The 20842-nt window shown below is 39.6% G+C and overlaps 1 protein-coding gene across 4 annotated transcripts in view; it reads left to right on the top strand.

Moving 5' to 3' along the window:
• LOC111867648 (zinc finger-containing ubiquitin peptidase 1) overlaps positions 1–20842 on the top strand; it is a 57333-nt gene that overhangs the window by 20462 nt on the left and 16029 nt on the right. For all 4 annotated transcript variants that reach the window (XM_023857666.2, XM_023857665.2, XM_023857668.2 and 1 more), the window contains exons 5-9: positions 416–584; positions 1993–2116; positions 4026–4325; positions 12833–12960; positions 16384–16607. In XM_023857666.2, coding sequence (XP_023713434.1) covers positions 416–584; positions 1993–2116; positions 4026–4325; positions 12833–12960; positions 16384–16607 — 945 coding nt within the window. The remainder of the gene's footprint in view (positions 1–415; positions 585–1992; positions 2117–4025; positions 4326–12832; positions 12961–16383; positions 16608–20842) is intronic.

Raw genomic sequence — 20842 nt, 5'->3', positions numbered from 1 at the left:
ACATCGGATGTCTTTTGTTTATTTGTATGCCATGTCTCCATGCCATTACAACATAACATTCTTGTAATATTATATTTAAAATTAACTGCTGTATACCTTTCTTTATATGAATTTAAATGATGTGGTTGGTGAAATTCCTTCCGAGCACTGATCTACGTACTTATGCCTCTGGTAACTCAAGTAACATTAGCAGGATAATTTAACCTTTATCAGCTGTGTTCCATTACTGTGATGGCACATGCTTAAGTAAGCAAGCCTAGCATGGAATTGTTTGCAGAATAAATACCATTACTTCCAAGTTAAACTCAAGTCAGCAGCTCTATAGTAGCAGGAGATGTAAGTCCCCTGTTCCCACATGATAAAGGTTAAACTGTGTGTAGACAGGTACATTCTAATAAGGTGATTTACTGATCAGGCACAGTATGGAATGGACAATCAGGGAAACTTCAGGGAACAAAGCCTCACAAACATGCAGAAGGCTGTGTATGCTGGTGAAATGACGGTGGCTGATTATTATGAGCGGCAAATTGAATTGCGGGCTGCAGAGAGCAATGGTGTTGATGATGGTAGCTCCTGCACCAAAGGTAAAATAATCAAAACTATCATACTAACTCCATGGAGCAAATTCCATCTTTAGAAGTTATTGCAGTAAGCTTCCAGTTATCCAGTATCCAAATATCCAGAATTCTCATCTATCCACCAAGAATTTCGAAGAAATTTACCATTTAATAAAGTTGCTTCAAAAACAAAATTGTGACATGTATATGTTCACCCACCATGTGGTTTTCCCAGCCACCACTAACAGTGCTGCCTGTCATCCTCCCTCACACAGGTGCCATTGTGGTCATTGTGATGCATGATTACAGCAGAGGTTAGTTGAATTTGTGAACATGTTTCAGTATGATGAAAGCAGTCTTCTGGGATGTGGCACCGTGTAGATATTGTGTTTTGGAGGAACGTCAGTTAATGCAATATCTACATGGCGCCACATTCCAGAAGACTGCTTTCATCATAGTCACTGCTGTGAAAACCTTAAATCTTACATGTTTCAGTATGTCCAAAATCTTGCACTCATCAGTTAGCTGTGTCTTCTAAGAAGGCTGTCACTCAAGAATTAAAACATTGTTTTCACTTTGAAACAGAAAGTGGAAATACTGAAAGACAAATGTTGAAAAATGCATGGAAACTGGGTTCTGTAAGAGTTCTCCTCTTGTGATCAGCAGATGAGTGTAATCAGCACATCCCATCCTCATTCATGCCAGATAACAAGGAGTTCACTGTAGTCGCTTAGCTAGTCTATAAATTTCCAGTGTTTTGTGGAAACTGAAGGTATGTTGCCATGTTCACAAGCACTTGCTATTGATCCATATCCTGGGTCAAATGACTGTGGTTAACATCATCACTCCCATTCTTTCTGGTATCCATTTTAATATTATCCTCACATCAGTGCCTACATGTGGTCTCTCCTTCAGATTTATTGGTCAAAATTTTGTATGCATGTATCATATCTTCCCTGGTGCCACATGCGTCATCTTATTCTTCTTGGTTTTGAATTCAGTTCAGTTATTATTTATTTACATGCAAACTTAACAACCTGGAGGCCAGTTACAAAGTTAGCATGAGTACACAGAAAAAGACAAAAACTTCTAAACCAAATACAAAATAAGGCAGTTTATATGATGATGATGATTATGATAATTCCATGAAAAATCATTATCATTAACAGGTAAGAAGAGTAAAATAAGTATATTTGCAATGGTTATACCATTCTGTGGCAAGAAAGGATAATATTCATACATACATGTAATGATAATAACAGTAATAACAATTTAACCTATATTTATTCACTGTACTAATATTGATGAAGAATGCAAATTATTAAGGTCCCCACTGTACAGTTTTCTCCAGCCTCCTCAGACTCTGATATAGAATATTTGACTTTCTATAGCATTAACCTACTTTCTTGTCATTTAACCTAAATTTTTGTTATAGGTCTTGTTCCTAAAATTCGTGGTATCAGTGGCAGCTCACCAAATGTTGTGAGAACTCTTATGTGTACCACAGTTGACCATTATGCTTCAACTTATGGAGACAAGGGCTGGGGTTGTGGATACAGGTATTCATTTAGCTAACATATATTAAGAGTATTCTAATAAGAGGATCAATATTGCATATGTGGCTTGCTTCTAGTGTATGAAATTATTTTTTAAAGAATGTTCTAAGAGTTAGTTTCCAGAAGAGAATATACCATATGTAATTCCATAACTAATACCTGCAGTAGTGGGTTTTGGTATTAGCAGTGTTGAAAATTTGTTCTGCTATTGGAGAATATATGTTAAATATTGAAACTCTGTGTCTGATTATGGATCAGATTTCAACATTTTCAGTTATATATATCTGTAAGCATATTTCTGACATTACCAATTAGTATTTAGTATTTAGAAAGTGAAGCTACCCAAATTATATATTAAATATTCAAACTTTACATTGAATACTCAGCCTCTCTATCTGAATATGGACCAGAATTCAACCTTTACACTGACATGTATCCACTGTGCATGAGAAAGAATATCTTCTATGTGTAATATACAAGGGTTGGATAAAAAGTAGTGGCAACACTGCTGTAACATGAAAGATGTGCGTCAGGTGGCACTAGCAACGTCTGTAGCTGATAGCAGAACTTCAGTTGAAGTAGTGCAGTGAGTGGCTCTGGTTGTGTTTCATTGAGTTGCATTGTGCATCATCTTGAAGTGTAGGAGCCCAGTTCAAGCACCCTAACAACATGTTTATGAAACAGGAACAATGCTTCTGGAAAAAAATTGAAGTTACACGAGGTTGTAATGCACAAAACTGTTATCAGGGACTGTGAGAAGCATGTGGTGATGCTGCTTTGCCATATCGCACAGTGGCATGATGGGTGAAAGTGTTCTGTGAAGGAAGGGATGCCATTCAGGACAGCCATCGTTCAGGAAGACCCCATGTTGACAACCACACAATTCAGCTTCTTGCTTCTTTGCTGGATGTCGATCGCCGACAGGCTGTGCAGGAGTTAGCTGCTGAGGTAGACGTATGTCACAAAACCGTGCTCCACATTCTGCACGATATTCTTGGATACTGCAAAATTGCAGCATGTTGGGTACCCCATACAATGTCCTAGGGGCAACAATGGCAACGTTATGCAATTGCACAAGACTTGTTGGACCGGTACCAGAGGGAAGGTAATGACTTCCTTGGAAGGATCGTCAATCTGGATGAAACTTGGGCTCATACGAACCACACTTGAAGCGACAATCAAATGAATGGATGCATCCTGGCTCTCCTTGTCCAAAGCAAGTGCGCCCTACATAGAGTAATGTGAAGGTGATGTTCATTGTGGCATATTACATTGATGGAGTGATACTGCACCACACTGTACCTCAACGACAGACAGTAAACGCTGCCTGCTACTTCAATTTCATGCATAATCATCTTCGTCCAGCACTCAGGAGAAAGCGACAACACTTGTTGGCAATGAACCCCTTCATCTTTCATGACAATGCAAGGGCTCATACTGCTGATGCTGTCAAGGATCTCCTTCGCCACTGACGGTGGGAGATACTGCAACATCTGCCATGCTCACCCGATATGAGTCCGTGCAATTATGATCTCTTTGCCAAAATGAAAGAACCACTGCGAGGGACACGTTACAACACAAGAGAGGAGATTATTCTTGCTGTAGGGTGATCACTGCTGGACATCAACGGAAGTGGACACCCTGATGGTGTACGACGCCTTCCACAAATTTGGCAGAAGGTGTTGAAGGAATGTAAGTATGTTTACCTCAGGTAATAAAGTCATTTCAGAACTATAGAGGTATTGTCACTACTTTTTATCTGACCTATGTATATACTTCTCTACTATGGAGGTACAGAAAGTTTGAAGTGTATTTTAGGCTTTGCTAATAAGTTTATCAAAAATGCTTATCATGGTGAAAAGACAGAATTTTTATTTAATGGTTGTAAATTGAATTTCTGATTTTCATACAGAAATATGCAGATGATGCTATCATCATTGCTGCACCACACTGGGTACAATGAGCAGCTGTACAAACCGTCATTAGTTGGTGGTGGACTGTATGGGATGAGCGGTGGGCGTACTTGTGGGTTGGAGATGCCCAGTCGTAGTGCCATGCCATCTATTTCCCGTCTCCAGCAGCATGTTGAATGGGCATGGGGACAGGGATTTGACCTTCAAGGTAGTGATCAGCTGGGTGGGAAGCTCTTCAATACTCGGAAGTGGATTGGAGCTACTGAAGTTGTCACTGTTCTTTCATCACTTAGAATTAGGTTGGTATACTTTTAAGATGGTTCAGAATTTGTATTATCATGACATCTGGTGCCTGGGACATCTGTACCCAGAGAGTTGTTGAAGACCTGACAGTGTTAAAATTGTGATTCAAGAAACTGGGCAATAACATAATACAAATTTGTGTAATTGCTTTAATATAAATTCAGTGGAATATCCAAAAGAAGAAACTGGTTCACAGACATACACACTGGGAGGAGATTTTGTTATGTTATACATATATAATATTATATTATATCATAATTTATAATCATAATATATCATATCATATGCCATGCTGACTATCTGTTGTTGTTCCATCTAAACCTGGCTAATTTAAGCAGTTGGCCAACTTAAATTTTCACCTTTCTGTAGTGACACCATAATTAATTTTTCCACTATGTTAAGCTTTTTTGAAGTTCTCTTATTTTGTTTTTAGCCTCTGGCTACAGGACAGACTACATACTGGATATGAAATCATTTGATCTGAAGTGAAAATGAAAGAGATATTTGTACTTATGAATGTTAACCCTTTAAAGCCCGATAGGTGTACATGTATATGTGCTTTAACATACCAAAACTGCATCTGCTTGCAGAGTGTATTTGTGCTCTCATATGGTTCTCACAGCAAACAGTGATTGCTTCCTTAAACACCATTAACAAGTTGATTTTTATAGTGGAGATGTAACACATTTTCTGTGAGGAACAGACTGAATTTTTATATACTATTCTGAAGAACTTCTATTTCTAGAGGGTTAATGATCATTCAGGAGTGACAAATGTAATAACAAGAGAATGCACCATTTATTAGATATTAATTGTAGACCTACTTACAACAACGAAATAGCAGAAAGGATGTTCAGCTGTTACATAATGTATAAGGAATAGATGGTTGGAGAGATTCTTATTTCTACCGACGGGTACATAAAAATTATTCATTTTGTGTGTGGTCAACAAAGAGAGGTGAATATGTACATAGCCATAATATAAAATGCAAGAAAGTGGATATGAGACAGGGTTGGTTATGTGTACATTAATACTGTTTTGCTGGTATTATAAAAATGCAACCAGTTATGGCAGGTGGCCAATTTACAAATAAGCAACTTCACAGATTTTAATACTACCACAGTCAATAATTTCATGGACTGTCTGCAAAGCATTGTTGCAGTGCACTACAGCAGATAGTTTGAGGCACGATATGATGCCCTGTTAGTTCATCTCTCGTCACAGCAAGAGGCAGTTGTGTGCAAACAGTGTAAGCAGAACTACGGCCTCTGTTGTGTATTGCAGTTAAATGTGAGTGGCAGAAATAAAAAATATGGCACTTTGAACAACGGACAAACATCAAGTTCTGCCAGAAACTAGGCAAATCCCCTAGCAAAGCGTTTGGCATGGGAAGAATTGGATGTTGCTACACGACAATGCCCCCTGCACATCACTTTGTTCTTGTCCAAGAGGAGCTGGCAAGGCAACAGGTCACCATTTTGCCACACCCTCTGTACTCACCTGATCTCGCACCATGTGATTTCTTTCTCTTTCACCGCTTGAAAGCAAAGCTACGTGGTTGCAGATTTCAGTCATCCGAGGAGGTCGTCAGTGCCACAAGAGACAGTGTACAGGAATTTCGCGCCAATATGTTTCAGCAGTGTTTTCGGCAGCTATATCAACGTTGGCAGACTTGCATATCAGCCAACGGCAACTATTTTGAGGGTCGATGTGGATCTGTGTAATTGTATGTGAATACCTTGTAATATGATGAAATAAGACCACAGTCCACGAAATTAATGACTGTACCACGTGTACATAGTACACGTAAGAGAGGACTGAGATAGTGAAAGGTAGTGTCAAGATTTTGCAGCTACACGTTCTGAGCCCCCCAGAATATGCAAAAAGTGGTTACTGGTATGGTATATGTGTTTATGTATAAGTTGGGGTGTTCCTTGCTAGCACCTGAATGGGTGGACACATTTTTATCATTATTTGATATTCAAGAGTTTATCCATCAGGGGTTGATGCCTAGTGAATGTGAGCATTCCAGCTCCAAAAAAAACAGGGCTCTTCAGATAGGCTCCAAAACAAAATAGTGATCTTCTCAAAAATGGCTGCAATGATTTTGTTAAATTACAGTAATTTAGGTAGACCATCTCCCAAAATGAAACTGTCTAGATGGTATTCTAATGTGGATGGTCAGAGCATTTCTAGACAACGACCTGTAAACAACATTCAGTCACGTTAGCGCACTCAACAATAGGATGAATGTTTATAGTTCATTGCTAGGCAACAGTCAGTGCATCAATAGGCTGGCGAAATGATTATCATGTGACTGGCTTTCTATGGGGTCGGGGCCACGACCATTACTATGCAGTGTTGCGGTAAACACTCCTCTACAACAATAGAACTGGGTTTTCTGTGCATGGTTGGTGTGGAGGCTACATAACAAGATTCAACACAGAACAGATTTCAGTCACCCATGTGGAGGTGGGGTCAAATGCCTCCGCCATGACCCTGCGAGTTGTAGGAGGCGACGAAAAGGGAATTCTCAAATCTGAGACAGTAATATATGGCTGCGAGTACCAAGGGACTCAGACCTGAGAAAGACTGCGCTGGCAAGGACCAGCAGCAGACAGACTCATCCTCTCATCAGAGAGGGCACCCCTCAAAAAACAAAGACCATAACTGTCAAACAATAATAAATATCTGGTCATGAGCTCCAGATGGGGCTTGACACCAAGACTTACTTACTGACTGACTGACAGACAATCAATTGCAATATGACTTGGATTTTTTTTTGACAGATTTCAGTGTTTCAGTTTTAAATGACAGCGAGTTTTTAAGTGCAGTTCCGTTCAAGTGAGTTCTGGGTGGAAGATGGCCACGTAAAGTTAAGAGAGATGGTCACCACAGTGCTAATAAATCCAATCATCCGCACTAGAACCTGTTTTCATTGCGCATACCACCATACACATGCAGTATGTTCAAAAAATAATGATACGTGCACTAGGGGACCAAACACAATTTTGTCATAACTGGCTTTACCAGTCAGATGGATTTCATTGTTGTCTGGTATTCAGCAGCCAGTGGTGTACTGAACAACAATTTCATTTTGAAGGTAAAGTTATAAAGGTCAGTTGTGTATAAGAATGTATGTTTACTGTCTTTGCACAAATTTCTTTTGATAAGAAAGGTGCGGAGTCTTTCCTGAAGAACAGAATTGTGTGACCTCTTACCATTGGCCTGTTAGCTGGAACCTTAGCCATCATCTGCCAAGCTGTCAGACTCTATGCCATGCATTGTAAACACAGACTTTGATTTCTGGAAGTATATAAATTTTTTTAAAGAACCCATCATCATAGTAGATAACCACAATGTCTCCCTTCTGCTCTTAAACAAATTTCAAGATTATGTAATAGTAGTTTGAATTCACAGACCTTGACAGATATAACTGTTTCACAAGCGTTGTGCCGAAGTTCATCCAATATATGAGAATTATATGAATATATTTTGTTTTTTAGGTTGCCCCACAGGTAAAAATCACAGGCATTTAAATGTGGAGACCTTGCAGGTGAATAGTCTGTGAATTGTCAGTCTATTTTCAAAGACCTCATTAAAACATTAATGGAATAAGTAGCAGTGGATGCTATAGCACCATCTTGCATAAAGTAACCATATGTTTCTTAATTCTGTCTGGGGGAGGAGGGAAAAGAATGTCATTGACATACCACTCTGAATTAACAGTCTGTTAAAAAATATGGATCCTGCTATTCATGTAGCAGTAATGGCACACCACACACCAATCTTCTGATTGTGTAGGGATACTTCAGAAGTCTTTCAGATTAATTCTGCTCCTGTACCTCTTGTTCTGGGCATTGATGTATGTGCTCAGATGGAACCAAGTTTCTTCAGTAAAAAATGGAACATTAGGATCAATAACACCCTCATGTACTGCCCACAAAAACCAGTTACAAAAGTGCATTCTTTGCTTGTTAATTGCCTTCTTCGGTTGCTTGAACTTAATTTTTATATGGCAGCAGATATAACTTCTTAGTTGCTGTCTGTGCTGTTGTCATCAAAACATGTGCCTGTTGAACTAATCATTTGAGAGATTTGCAAGGTGAATATTATAATCTTGTTCCAGTTTTTTCAAGCTTTTCCTCAGCACAATGTCCTGTCTAATGTATTTCTTGTCCAAGAAAGACCCAGTTGAATACACCTTCTTCACCCGTTCAAAATTTTGACGAAACTGGAACTCGAATACCAGGATACTTATAGTGGCACCTTCTTTTACACAATTTGTATGATTTGTTTTTCACATATGTGGGTCATTTCATAAATAATGCACAGGTTGGCAACACTGCAGATTAGATGACGCAACAACAGTGAGCCTCACGTCAGTTACAGTTCAAGGCTTGAGAAAGAAGTGTGTTATTTTGTTTCATTTATAATGTACTCTGTTCTTAAATAACGTGAGTTAGAAATGGAGCCTGCACGGTTCTCGGGTATTGTGACTGTTGAAGATCAAAGGTCATACATTAAGATCGAAACTTTGCATAGAAAAAACCCGACAGAAATCCACAGTGCTTTAAGTGAAGTTTGTGGTGAGTTAACAGTGGACCATAGTACAGTTTCTCGCTGGGCTAGTCGTTTTTGTGGCGGTCGTGTGAACATAAACGATAATCCAAAGCCAGGAAGGCCGAAAACATCAACAGATGAACGAAGTGTGAAACTTGTGTCAGATGCTCTTGGAGAAGATCGTCGTGCGACATGTGAGGAACTTTCTGAAACCACGGGGATTCCATCAACGTCAATATTCCGAATTCTGACAAATGATTTAAAGAAGAGAAAGATTTCTGCGTGATGGGTCCCTCACTGCTTGACTGCTGAACAGAAGCAGAAACGCCTCGACATTGCAACCTTGCTGAAACAAAGATTCAACAATAAAGGTCAAGCATTCTCTGTATCGACTTGTCGCTATTGATGAAACATGGGTTAGAGACTTTGAACCGGAGCTGAAATCACAGTCCAACAAGTGGAGAGGTCCATCTTCCCCACGACCAAAAAAATGTCGACGATCTCAATCAAAGGTCAAACAAATGATGATCTTTGTTTATAATCACCAAGGAATCATCATGACAGACAGAGTTCCGTGCTGGAAAAGTGTCACAGCAGTTTATTATCGTGACTTTATGCAAAATCTGCGCAGAAACATGCACAAAAACCGACCTCAGTTGCTCGAGGCTGGGCCAGTCATTCTCCATGACAACGCTCTCCTGCACATCGGGAATGTCGTAACAGAAAAGCTGCGCCAGTATGATTGGGAGGTGTTGCCTCATGCTCCCTACAGCCTGGACATGAGTCCGCTAGACTTTGACGTATTCCCAAAGTTGAAAAAACCTATGCGAGGCTGTCGTTTTCCCTCTCTGGAAGAGCTTTCTGCTGCAGTTACCCAAGCCATTCGACAGATAAACAGAGATGGTGTCCTGGATGGAATAGTAAAGCCTCCCACATGTTGAGACTCAGTCATTGAGAAGCAGGGGGACTGTATTGAAGGACTGTAAAGAGATATTAAAAAAATAAACATGGACATAAACAAAAAATTGTGTGCATTATTTCTGAAATGACCTACATATGCATCATACAGAAAACCTGCTGTTCAAGTATATATTTCGCCACTTCAGTCCACTACTGTAAATGAGATCATGAAACATATACAAAAGTGTTACCAGAACAGAAACACAAAAGGAACTTATACGTATCACAGTGAGTTATTTGTAGCAGGAGTCTGTGCAGTGAAGATAAACATTAACAGAGACTGCATATTTATGTTAGTTGTCTATTTCCCCATCCATTTATCACTTAAAGCACATTCAGCTACCCTTTACTGGTCTTCTCAGTCAGAGCAGCCAGATTGACCTTTTCAGGAAAGTTTGACAAAATAATCATACAGGTGTTAAACATATTGTCACGTGTTGGGTATGTAACACGACAAATAACTTTACACCATATTGAATATAGCGAATTTATTCCACATTCGCTAGTACACTTATACAATTCACAATTTCACAGTTACTGCCATCTGCAGTATCACACTTACTTCTCCTGCTGGAGTCCCTGCCATTCACTCAATACAACTCAATAACAGTGGACTTCAACTCACTCCAGCGAACGCTTGACTACAACTGACTGGTTACTCTGTCTCTCTCCCTAGTAACTCTTATAAACCCTCAGTCGGATAGCAGAAGACCCACATCGCTTCACTGTTGCATAAACGCCATGTTTACAGGCGTTCCTGGGGAATGCTGCTGAGAGTTGTTTATTGCTGTGTACTAACCACAGTGGCCCCTGTTACGTCACTGTGGGAACTGCTGTTACGTCACCGCAGGAGAGAGGGATGGAGTGTTGACTGGCCTGTTACCGTACAGTTGCTCCGATGCTGTTACGTCACCACTGGAGGCGGGGTGTTTACCGAGTGTTGCACCGTCCATGTCACATTGCTCCCTTCTAAAGGTTGTTCATCCCGAACAGCCTAATGGTACATCCCCGTTCTCTTCTTTCTGGTGTTCGTCTTTGGGGCGCTATCTCCACTCTCCCTTTTCAAAGGTGCTTGTCACAAGCAATTCCATGGTCCATCGTTGGTCGATCCGTTGTTTCACATTCATTCGTCGCTCATTCACTCTCGTTGGGTAGACCGGTACTTCTACATTACCGGCTCCTCTATCCGTTGTTTTCTTTTCCGTTTTTGAGGGGGTCGACCCCTCCACAAGGTCCAATTCTTATTTCGTCGTAATCAGACAGAAGATCCGGCTATTTGCTTCATGATCTTCCTGCCAACAATCTCGTAGAACATAATTTTCTGAGTTCCTCTCCTTCCTAGTTGTGATTGCTGTCCTGATCTACAGCCTCCGATGGCGTTCTTGTTGTCACCTTTTTCTTCTGACATAGCGGCCATCTGCCGCCTAGGTTCTTTATTCCTGTTCTTCCTTTGTGGAGAATCTGCATTCTTTATGAGTTTCCAGATTCTTTCCTCATACTTGGTCCTGGTACAGTTTCTTCTACCGATGCTTCTCTTGCGCCAGGCCATTCTTGGATGACCGGACATCTTTCTGCCGGTTTCCTTTGTCTGCTATGCCACTTTCGCACGGTGGCTCATCCCTCTCCATGCAACGGCCAGTCCTTTTCTTTGGCACCCATCCTGACACTGGGTCCATTGATTCATCTGGCAGCGACACTCCGCGGCCAGTTTTTGGTCCCTACACTGTTTCTTCTTCAGTTCTCCGACCGTCATTACTTAGGCACCTTCTACGGGGACCTCTCGTTGTGTTGCCTCAGGTTTCATGTCCACTGAGGTTGGCTCTTCTTCTTCTGGACGTGGCTCCATCTCTTGGCAGGCTATCTTCTCTTTTCTGGTATTCGTTGTCTCCAACCGCATTGAGCGGATTTCTTCTTGCCAGGCTCTCATTTCTTTCAGCAGGAGTTCCATCATCTGCTGCATTTCCATTTTGTGGCAGTATAATAGTCAGTGCACTCATAAGTTCAATTATTTTTCGAGGCGTGTTCAAGTTCGTAAACCAATTTTGACACCAAATTGTCACATGTTGGGTATGTCACGCGACAAATAACTTCACGTCACATTGGATCTAGCGAATTTATTCCACTCACTCTTACAATTACTGCCATCTGCAGTATCACACTTACTTCTCCTGCTGGAGTCACTGTCATTCACTCAATACAACTCAATAACGATGGACTTCAGCTCACTCTGGTGAATGCTCGACTGCAACTGAGTTGTTACTTTCTGTCTAGTAACTCTTATAAACCCTCAGTCGGACAGTGGAAAACCCACATCGCTTCACTGTTGTGTAAGCGCTGTGTTTACAGACGTTCCTGGGGAATGCTGCTGAGAGTTGTTTATTGCTGCGTAGTAACTGCAGTGACCCCTGTTACATCACCACGGGAGAGGGGGACGGAGTGTTGACTGACCTATTACCGTAGCAGCAGCAGTTGCTGTTACGTCACCGCTGGAGGGGGGGGGTGTTTACCGAGCGTTGCACCGTCCACGTCACAATATCAGTCTGTTTATCTGTTTAATCACCCTGCTTTCAGTGAATTTGGTTAAGTGGTCAGTAAGTTTCCTGACTCCACCAGAACAACATTGAGCCAGAAGCAGTTCTTCTACCACTTCTTTCACTTTGTCATTGCTGCAGAATTTCTAGCATTCTGATGGTTCCTTCAGAAGAAGTAGAAGTCAGACTGGTCTGTGGATACTGGATGACTTAAGATTTCATATTGTTAATTGATTTCACAGTGTAAGCAGCTGCATGGAGGCCAAGTATTACGTTGGAGCAGCACATCATTTACAAGTAGTCTGGAATTTTGGGTGAATTGCTTGCTTTAATCTAACACACTACATGTATCACTGCATTGAACACTATTGAGTGTTGTTCCTGTCTTTTGAAAGTGAATTCCTATTGAAGGCTGAGATTTGAACTTTTTGGTGACCTATTTGTTTCAGATGTCAGTTGGTAGATTTTCATAGACCTACAAGTCCTGATGGAAGCCATCCAGAGCTATTTAATTGGGTACTAGAGTACTTCCAGAAGAATGATGATTTCAAACCACCATTGTATTTGCAGCACCAAGGTATGGTTCATATCAAAATTGGCTGTTAGGAAGTGGTTTTTCCATGCTTATAGTATACATACTTCTCTCACAGACACATGAATTGTGGTGGAAATGACATACACCTATATTGAGGTGGTGTAAAATTACCATTTTGTTAATCAAAATATATTCTTTTGCTTCACATCATTATCATTTACTTAAAGTCAGCGTTTATTAGCCTGTTCCACCTCAAGAACTATCATCCCATCGTCTTGGTTGTCCAACGTTTCTTCATCCATCTGGCTGGCAATTCACTTGCTTCACTTGTACTGCTCTTTCTTAAGAATAATGTTAGGGATATGATTTTAACTTCCCCTCGGTTTTGTTTCTTTTGTTTTCTTCTTTTTCCCCCTCAAATTTATCTTTGTTGTCCAGTGATCCAGTAAACTATTTGAATTCAAAAGAGACAACTGAAATGGGAGAATAATAAGAACACACTTCCTACTTCTGTCACATGTAGTTTAGTTGGGGGAAATAAGAAGTGTGTACAGAATTTGGGGGAGAAATCTTTCAGATGGTGGCCACTTGTAAGGTCAAGACTGAGACAGGAAGATTTTGTTAAAATAGGCTGCGACTGGAACTGATTAAGGATAAAGATTATGTTCTTCTAGGATTTCATGCAATATATACCATGGCGCAAAAGTCATTATCCATTGGTGTGTAATGTTTGGCTAGTATATTATTAGGCATAGAAACAGGTTTCAGCAATTGCTTCACTACCCATTGTGGGATGTCAGTGTTTGCTGAGACACCAACTTCAAACTACAACCACAAATGTCTGTTGCACTTAGAACATATATTACAGACGAGCCAGGAGCATGTCTGAAGAGTACCAGCAGCGACTCCTTTTGTAGCGGCCAGTTCAGCCCGGCGGTGATGGTGAAGATTGTAGGCCCTGGAAAGGGCCGTTAATTCACTGGTGTCTTCTTTGTAGCAGTCCGGGTCTCCTTTATGGCCACTCAATGGTTACGAACTGGCGAGATAGCTGTGGGTGTGGCAGGCTAGGCGCGACAGTGCATGCTGGCAGAGTCGGCTGCCTTGGTGCATGTGCTCATACTGGAGAGCAGGAGTCATGTTGCAGCTTGCACTTGCAGGGAAGCATGTAACGGATTAAGACTGATGCAAGGCAGTTGGAGGCCCGCATTTTATACCATTACCGCTGGGCAGAGCTGGCGATGGAGCTGCGATTATGGGTGCTGATTGGCTAGTGCTTGTGTTTGTCTCCAGAGGGCTGGACTTCAAGCGATGTATAAATATTGCCTCGTCCTGTTACGAGGTGAGAGTTATCTGTTGTCTGTTAGACTGGTGAAGTTGTGTGTTAGAATGTGGGAGGTTCCCACACCATCTACCTGTTAGAGCATGCAAGTATATTTATGCGTGTCGAAATAGCTGTTCCATGTCATTTCTGTTCTATTCTGTCTTGTATAATAAGTGTATTTCACATGCAGTTATGTTGACTAAACAAGAATGGATTTTTACTTTAAAACTGTGGTGTAAAAGTGGCTTTCCAGTGATTGGTGCACAATGGTGTGATCATTTTGATTGTTTTCCAACAACATGTAAGTTTGCATACAAGCAACATTAGTGATTTGGAGAACATAGCATGGTATTTGATTCTCCAAGAACATGTGGACCCAGAACAGCAAGATTGGAGAAAGTTAAAACATTAATTTTCCAATCAATAATCCAAAGTTCTAGGAAGCATATCCAAAGGTTTTTCTGGAACAAGGACTATCCTGACAGTCAGCTCAACAGATATTATATGAAGCCAGATTTAAGCATTACGTTCCAAGATTAACCCATGGGTTGCTAGAAGAAGATACTGATTATGGACTTCAGTTTTGTGAGCTCATATTAAATGAACTGATGAACACCTTTATTTGTTTCATGAAATAATCTCGACTGATGAAGAATATGTTAAACTATTTGGTCAGGTAAACAGGCATAATTGTTTATATTGGTGTACAGAAAACCCATACATCACAATGGAAAGTCAGTTTAAGCAACCAGATGTTAGTGTCTCAGGTGGCATCTCTATCTTTGGAGTACTGGACCATATTTTTTTGAAGGCACAGTAACAGGAGAATAGTAATTGAAGATGCTGCAAATTTACATTGTTCTGGGACTTCAAATGCATTATGACAATTTCAACAACATTTATGTCCAGCAAGACAGCACTCCTTACCACTACACTATTCATCTATGAAAGTTCCTGGACAACACATTTGTCAGGAGAGTAATAGGCAGATGTAGGTGAATTGACATGCCATGAGGGTCACTAGACTTAGCACCCATGCATTTTTTTTATTTCTGGGGTGTTTTTGGTAACAAAGTTTATACTATGAAAAAACCCAAAGCATAAGATGGTCATAAATCAGCCATAGAGGACACCTTTGCAAAAATCGATAATGACCTACAGCTTTGCAAAACAGTTTGTTTGAGTGTTCCTGAATGTCTTTGGCAGTGTATCAGTTCAGAAAGTAGTCAGGTTGAACATTTAAGAAAATTTGAACATAAAAATGATATTAATTGTCATGTAGACATGAATAATAATAAAATGAAATAAACTGATACAGTAGTAATACAATATGACTTCTTTCTTAACTCTGTGGGTAGTGACTTTTGTGTCATGCTGTGTATTGGTAGGTGGCAAAGCAGCTTTCTCTGAAACACTGAAAACCTTGTACAATACTGTGGGGCCTCACATTCCTGAAGACAGTAATTGTCACAGTCACTGCTGTAAGAATGTCAGATCTCATGTGGTGAAGGGTATAATCCTGTGACACTGTTTAGCAATACTGAATTTTTAGGCTCAAATATATTAGTTTTCCAGTAATGTGATGTTATATTATTTCTAAAGCACGATTAACCCAAACACTCTACTTGTAATTGCTTATGATACTGCCACATGTTAGTGACTAGACATGGCGTTTGGATTGATAATTGTATTTATTGAATGTTTATAACTTGTAACTGCAAATAATTATAACACTTTCACTAATCCACACACTCTACAAATCACTGCTACAAACACTAAATCTTCATTAGTCATTGCTTGGTAGCAGTGTGTAACAGCACAACTGAAGGCGGTAACTGCTGACACCTGACTCACACCTCAAGACTAAATACTGACTGTTGACCTGGGTAGTGTACTCATTATATAATCCTGGCACAGACTGCATACAAAACACTGCTTTCAGGAATTCCTTATTGTTGAGTAACATGTTAAGTGGGCTGTTGCCCAGTGATGACCCACATGTTCTTGATACAGGAGTGTGTTTACCGGCTGTTGCATAGTAATGAGTGACTCTTTTGGGTCCGCTGTTGTGGCTTTCAGCCACTGTGTCACAATACATTTAAAATAGGACCGAAACATGGTATATTCTTGTGTTTGTTTGATAGGTCACAGTCGTACTATTGTGGGTGTAGAGCAATTGAAGGATGGTGGCCAGTGCTTGTTAGTTTTTGACCCTAGTCACTCCCCACGTCAGATGGCTCAGTTCAGAAACACTTCAACAGCAGTGGCAGGAATGCGACTGATTCGCAAGTCATTGGCAGCTATGAAAGCTCGACAGTATCAAGTTGTTGCTGTCTGTGGTATTATGGATACAGAATATGAATATCAGGTAATTAAATTCTCATTTAATTTCAGTTGAATGTTTTCAGGCTGTGATGTGTTCCTTAATTTGCTTAAAGGTAGTGGCATTAATTGTGCAGGATGTGAACTGATTATTTTACCAACTCTTTAAGAAGTGAAAATATATATTTTGACAATATGTTTTAGATTAAGAGACCTCCAGTGTTTTAATATACAATATGAAAAGATTATGCCTGTCCGTACGTCATTGGCCACACATCCAATGTAAACTCCAAAAAGAAGCATTTATGTTTTAAGTTCTTAGAAAAATTGGGTAATGTTGATCATATAACCCCATTATAATTCTGCTTTTAATCAAAGTTCTGGAAGTAAAAAAAGTAAGGTAAAGCTATCTCTATAACAGGCCGTGGAGGCCCATAGTGTTTTGAGATGTCTGGGCTCATGCATTTTCTAGACAGTCGGCTCACAGATGGCAGTGACATTAGCCTTACATATCCACTGCCCTTTACCCCCAGAAAGATTCCTGGTACTCATTTCTGTTAGAGGCTGAGTTGACCCTGGGCCATAATTCTGTATCTTTTCTTTTAACCTTTAAAGGATGAATGACCAATATATTGGCAATGCAGTGAGGCCACGCCATAGCTCAAGTGGTCAGTCGCTGGCTTCCCACCATGGTGGCCTGGGTTCGATCCTGGGTCTGGTCAATTGGGATTTGTGGTGGACAAAGTGGCACTGGGGCAGGTGCATACATAATCTCTTTTACTTGCATTCGACTGCTAATTGGGTGCTGTGCTTTACAAGTGAAGTCCCACCTTCTCTTTGCTGCATGCCTGCAAATCCCACCCACATTCTGCTCACAGATCCCTGCCTGTGCATAAATGTGTGAATAGACAGTTGGAGTATTTACATATTTAAGAAATAGTTTTGAGAATGAATATGTGGGCTCACATCGAATTGGAGTAACAGACCAACAAATAATGCAGTTTATATCTTGCTGATATTTGATGTACATGCACTACAATGGATTTTTAATATCAAGATTTGAATACACAGATGCATGTTATGTATATAAGAGATGGTTGTGAAACAGCCATTAGACCTAACTACATAATGCATGTTATGGTAGTACCATGTAAATCAGATATAAACTTATAGGTATGTAATTTTCTAAGTTAATAAAATTAAGTTTAAGTAAATTATGACACTTGTAATTAAAATATCTCTATAATGTTGTGGTATGTAGACTCGTTGCTAGGCACGAACCACGAAATAAGCAACTATATAATGGGCATTGCCAAGTAACGGCTTCGCAAACAAGCACGTTTCCACAGCAATAAGAGAGTACAACAGTAATTGGGAGTGGTGTTTCCTATGCAGTATGTGCTGAGATGTTAAAGCAGAACAAATTAGGAGTCAGTGATTTTAGTGAGGAGTTGGTTGGTGAGTTAGTGAGTTAGAGGACTGCTGTGGTTCAATCGTGAGCTGTTGCTGTTTAAAGCTAGTAGGTGAGGCTGGGTACAGTTTGGGAGCCCAGAGGAAGGAGAACGTCTGCCATTGGAAGCCACTACTAAGCAACAACTAGTGAAGATGTGACTGTGGACACTGGTATGTGTGTGTGTGTGTGTGTGTAAGGTGTAGTGACGCACTGTATCAAACGAGTCCAGTAAATCCAGTCATCAATCCAAACCCCGTATATAGTCGTTCTATCATATGACAATATGCAAGAGTGTAATCCATAATATCTTAGTTTCCATGCCAATGGCATTATGCTGGTTTCACAGATCTCATCTCATCATGTCTATCACACAGTCACAAACTAAGGTTGCAAAACAAATTTCACCAGTATATGCTAAAAAAAGAAAAGGAACAATGTTAAAGCAAGTTTTCACATGCTTGAAGTCGCGACATTTCCAGTTATGATGGTGTACAGTGTTTTACAAGCAGGAAAGTCATGACAGGTGTCACCAGGAATCAAGGTTAAAACCTTAAACATGTGCATGTATAGTTGTATTATGCAACTTCTTTGCCTGAGATCAGTGGACGCTCAGGAGAAGGGGAAACTTGTGTGACAAGATGTAGAAGATACTGCATGGTGACTGTGTAAATAAGCCAAGCAACATGATACACAGTGATACAAGCTACCGGACTCATGAAATTCAGAGGATGTAAGAAAATGTACATTTTTCAGTGGTTGAAACATGGCAGCATTCTGGAATGTGAAGTTTAACCTAGTTAAGAATAGGACAGAGAGTCTGGGTTACTTGAACCTTTACGGACTGTTAGCCATAAATAATTTCGAAAGCAAAACTGCAAGTAGAGTAGATGCAAAATTTGGGGAAAAACAGTGGCAGCTAGTTGAAACTCGCTATAATGAAGGCATGGGGAACAGCCTCATTTTATGTGATGTTTCCATACATGTAATACTAAGATACTGACGGTCCCATTCGTTCTTGTCACTGTAATAAATGCCTTGTTATAAGCTAGACTAGCCCTGTCATGGTTTCATTGTGCCATATGCAAAGTGAACAGTTCTTCCTAACCTGTAATAATTATAACTATGTGTCTAATATGGATTAACCATCACCACAAAATTTCAGTCATTGCAGTTTCATGGGTAATATTGCAGATATTAGCACAACTGCTCACAGAAGGTGCCAGTTGGGTTTTGACATCTCTTTTTCTAGAAGTTTGCATGGCATACAGTATTGCCATATTTTTTTTAGTAAAATAATCTGTTATTAAAACTATATTAACCAAGAGGTGAGCATTGCCATCTCTTACAGAAAATGAGCACTGGATTTTGATTGTATGGTGACTCTTGTTTTCGACCAGACTGATGTGATTAAGAGATGGAAATCTACATTATGTGTCCACAAATATGTACTTTTGCATGATAATACTATGTACAGCCATTGTTACACATTTTTATAATTTTCATTATAATAAAAGATAAAGTTACACCACATTTAGTTCTAGATACTGCAAAAATAGCCTGGTCATTTCATAAAGAATTAAAAATAATTAGAGGGGAGAGTTCTGTACCCAAGATAAATGGTAGACAGTGTTGTCTACAACAACATTAAGTTGGTTCAGATCCTACCTAACAAATAGAAAACAAAAGATTGAAATAAAATCATCAAATTCAATCCAAAGTACTTACTCAAACTGGGGAATAATAAAACATGGAGTTCCACAGGGGTCAATTTTGGGGCCTTTGCTTTTCATAATTTATATAAACGACCTCTCTCCTGCACTAAGGACCTCATCAATACCTATAATATTTGCAGATGACACTAATGTTATAATTTCTGGTAAAAATTTAGATGATTTCTGCATGTTATAAAGCAAGGTTCTTTCGCAAATGAGTAAATGGTTTTCTGCAAACAAGCTGTCCCTGAACCTAGAAAAAACAAATGTAATAAAATTTATAAAAAAAAAGCTCACCACAGTATCCATTAAACATAGGCTATAATGATAAATATATAGAAGAGGGTTAAACACAAAATTCCTTGGCTTGCAAATTTATAATCATTTAAACTGGAAAAACCATATCAATCAGTTGATTCCAAAGTTAAGTAGAACATGTTATGCAGTTAGATTCATGTTACATATTAGTAACATTGACACTCTCAAATCAATCTATTTTGCTTACTTTAACTCTTTAATGAAGTATGGAATAATTTTCTGGGGTAATTCATCTGACAGTAAAAAGGTATCTGCACTGCAAAAGAAAATTGTTAGAATCATGATGGGTGTCAAATCCCATAATTCCTGTAGAGATCTATTTAAGAGACTACAGATCTTAACTTTGTCTTGTGAATATATACATTCTTTAATAAACTTCATTACAAATAACGAAGAACATTTTCAGACGAATGTGGATGTGCACAGTGTTAACACAAGACATAAACCAATTGCTAATCTCTCATGCTTTCAGAAAAGTGCATATTATGCTGGGATCACCATTTTTAATAACCTGCCATCTGATCTCAAAGGTCTTATGCATGAAAAGGCACGATTTAAAATAGCACTGAAACGGTACTTAAATACACATTCATTCTACTCTGTTGATGAATACCTATTGTATAGAAAATAACTTATGTATCTTTAAATAGCCTTGTGTGTAGTCACTGTGTATTCTGGGTTTCTCTTGTGTGAGAACTGCATTGGGTCTGTACATGTTTTGTATTTATATGACATATTCCACATCCTACAGTCATTTTGACTAACTTCAGATCCATGGAATACAATGTAATGTAATGT

Source organism: Cryptotermes secundus, unplaced genomic scaffold, assembly GCF_002891405.2.
Source record: "Cryptotermes secundus unplaced genomic scaffold, Csec_1.0 scaffold931, whole genome shotgun sequence".
Lineage (NCBI taxonomy): Eukaryota > Metazoa > Arthropoda > Insecta > Blattodea > Kalotermitidae > Cryptotermes > Cryptotermes secundus.
Note: the sequence above shows the minus strand (reverse complement) of the source record. Positions and strands in the feature narration are given on the sequence as shown.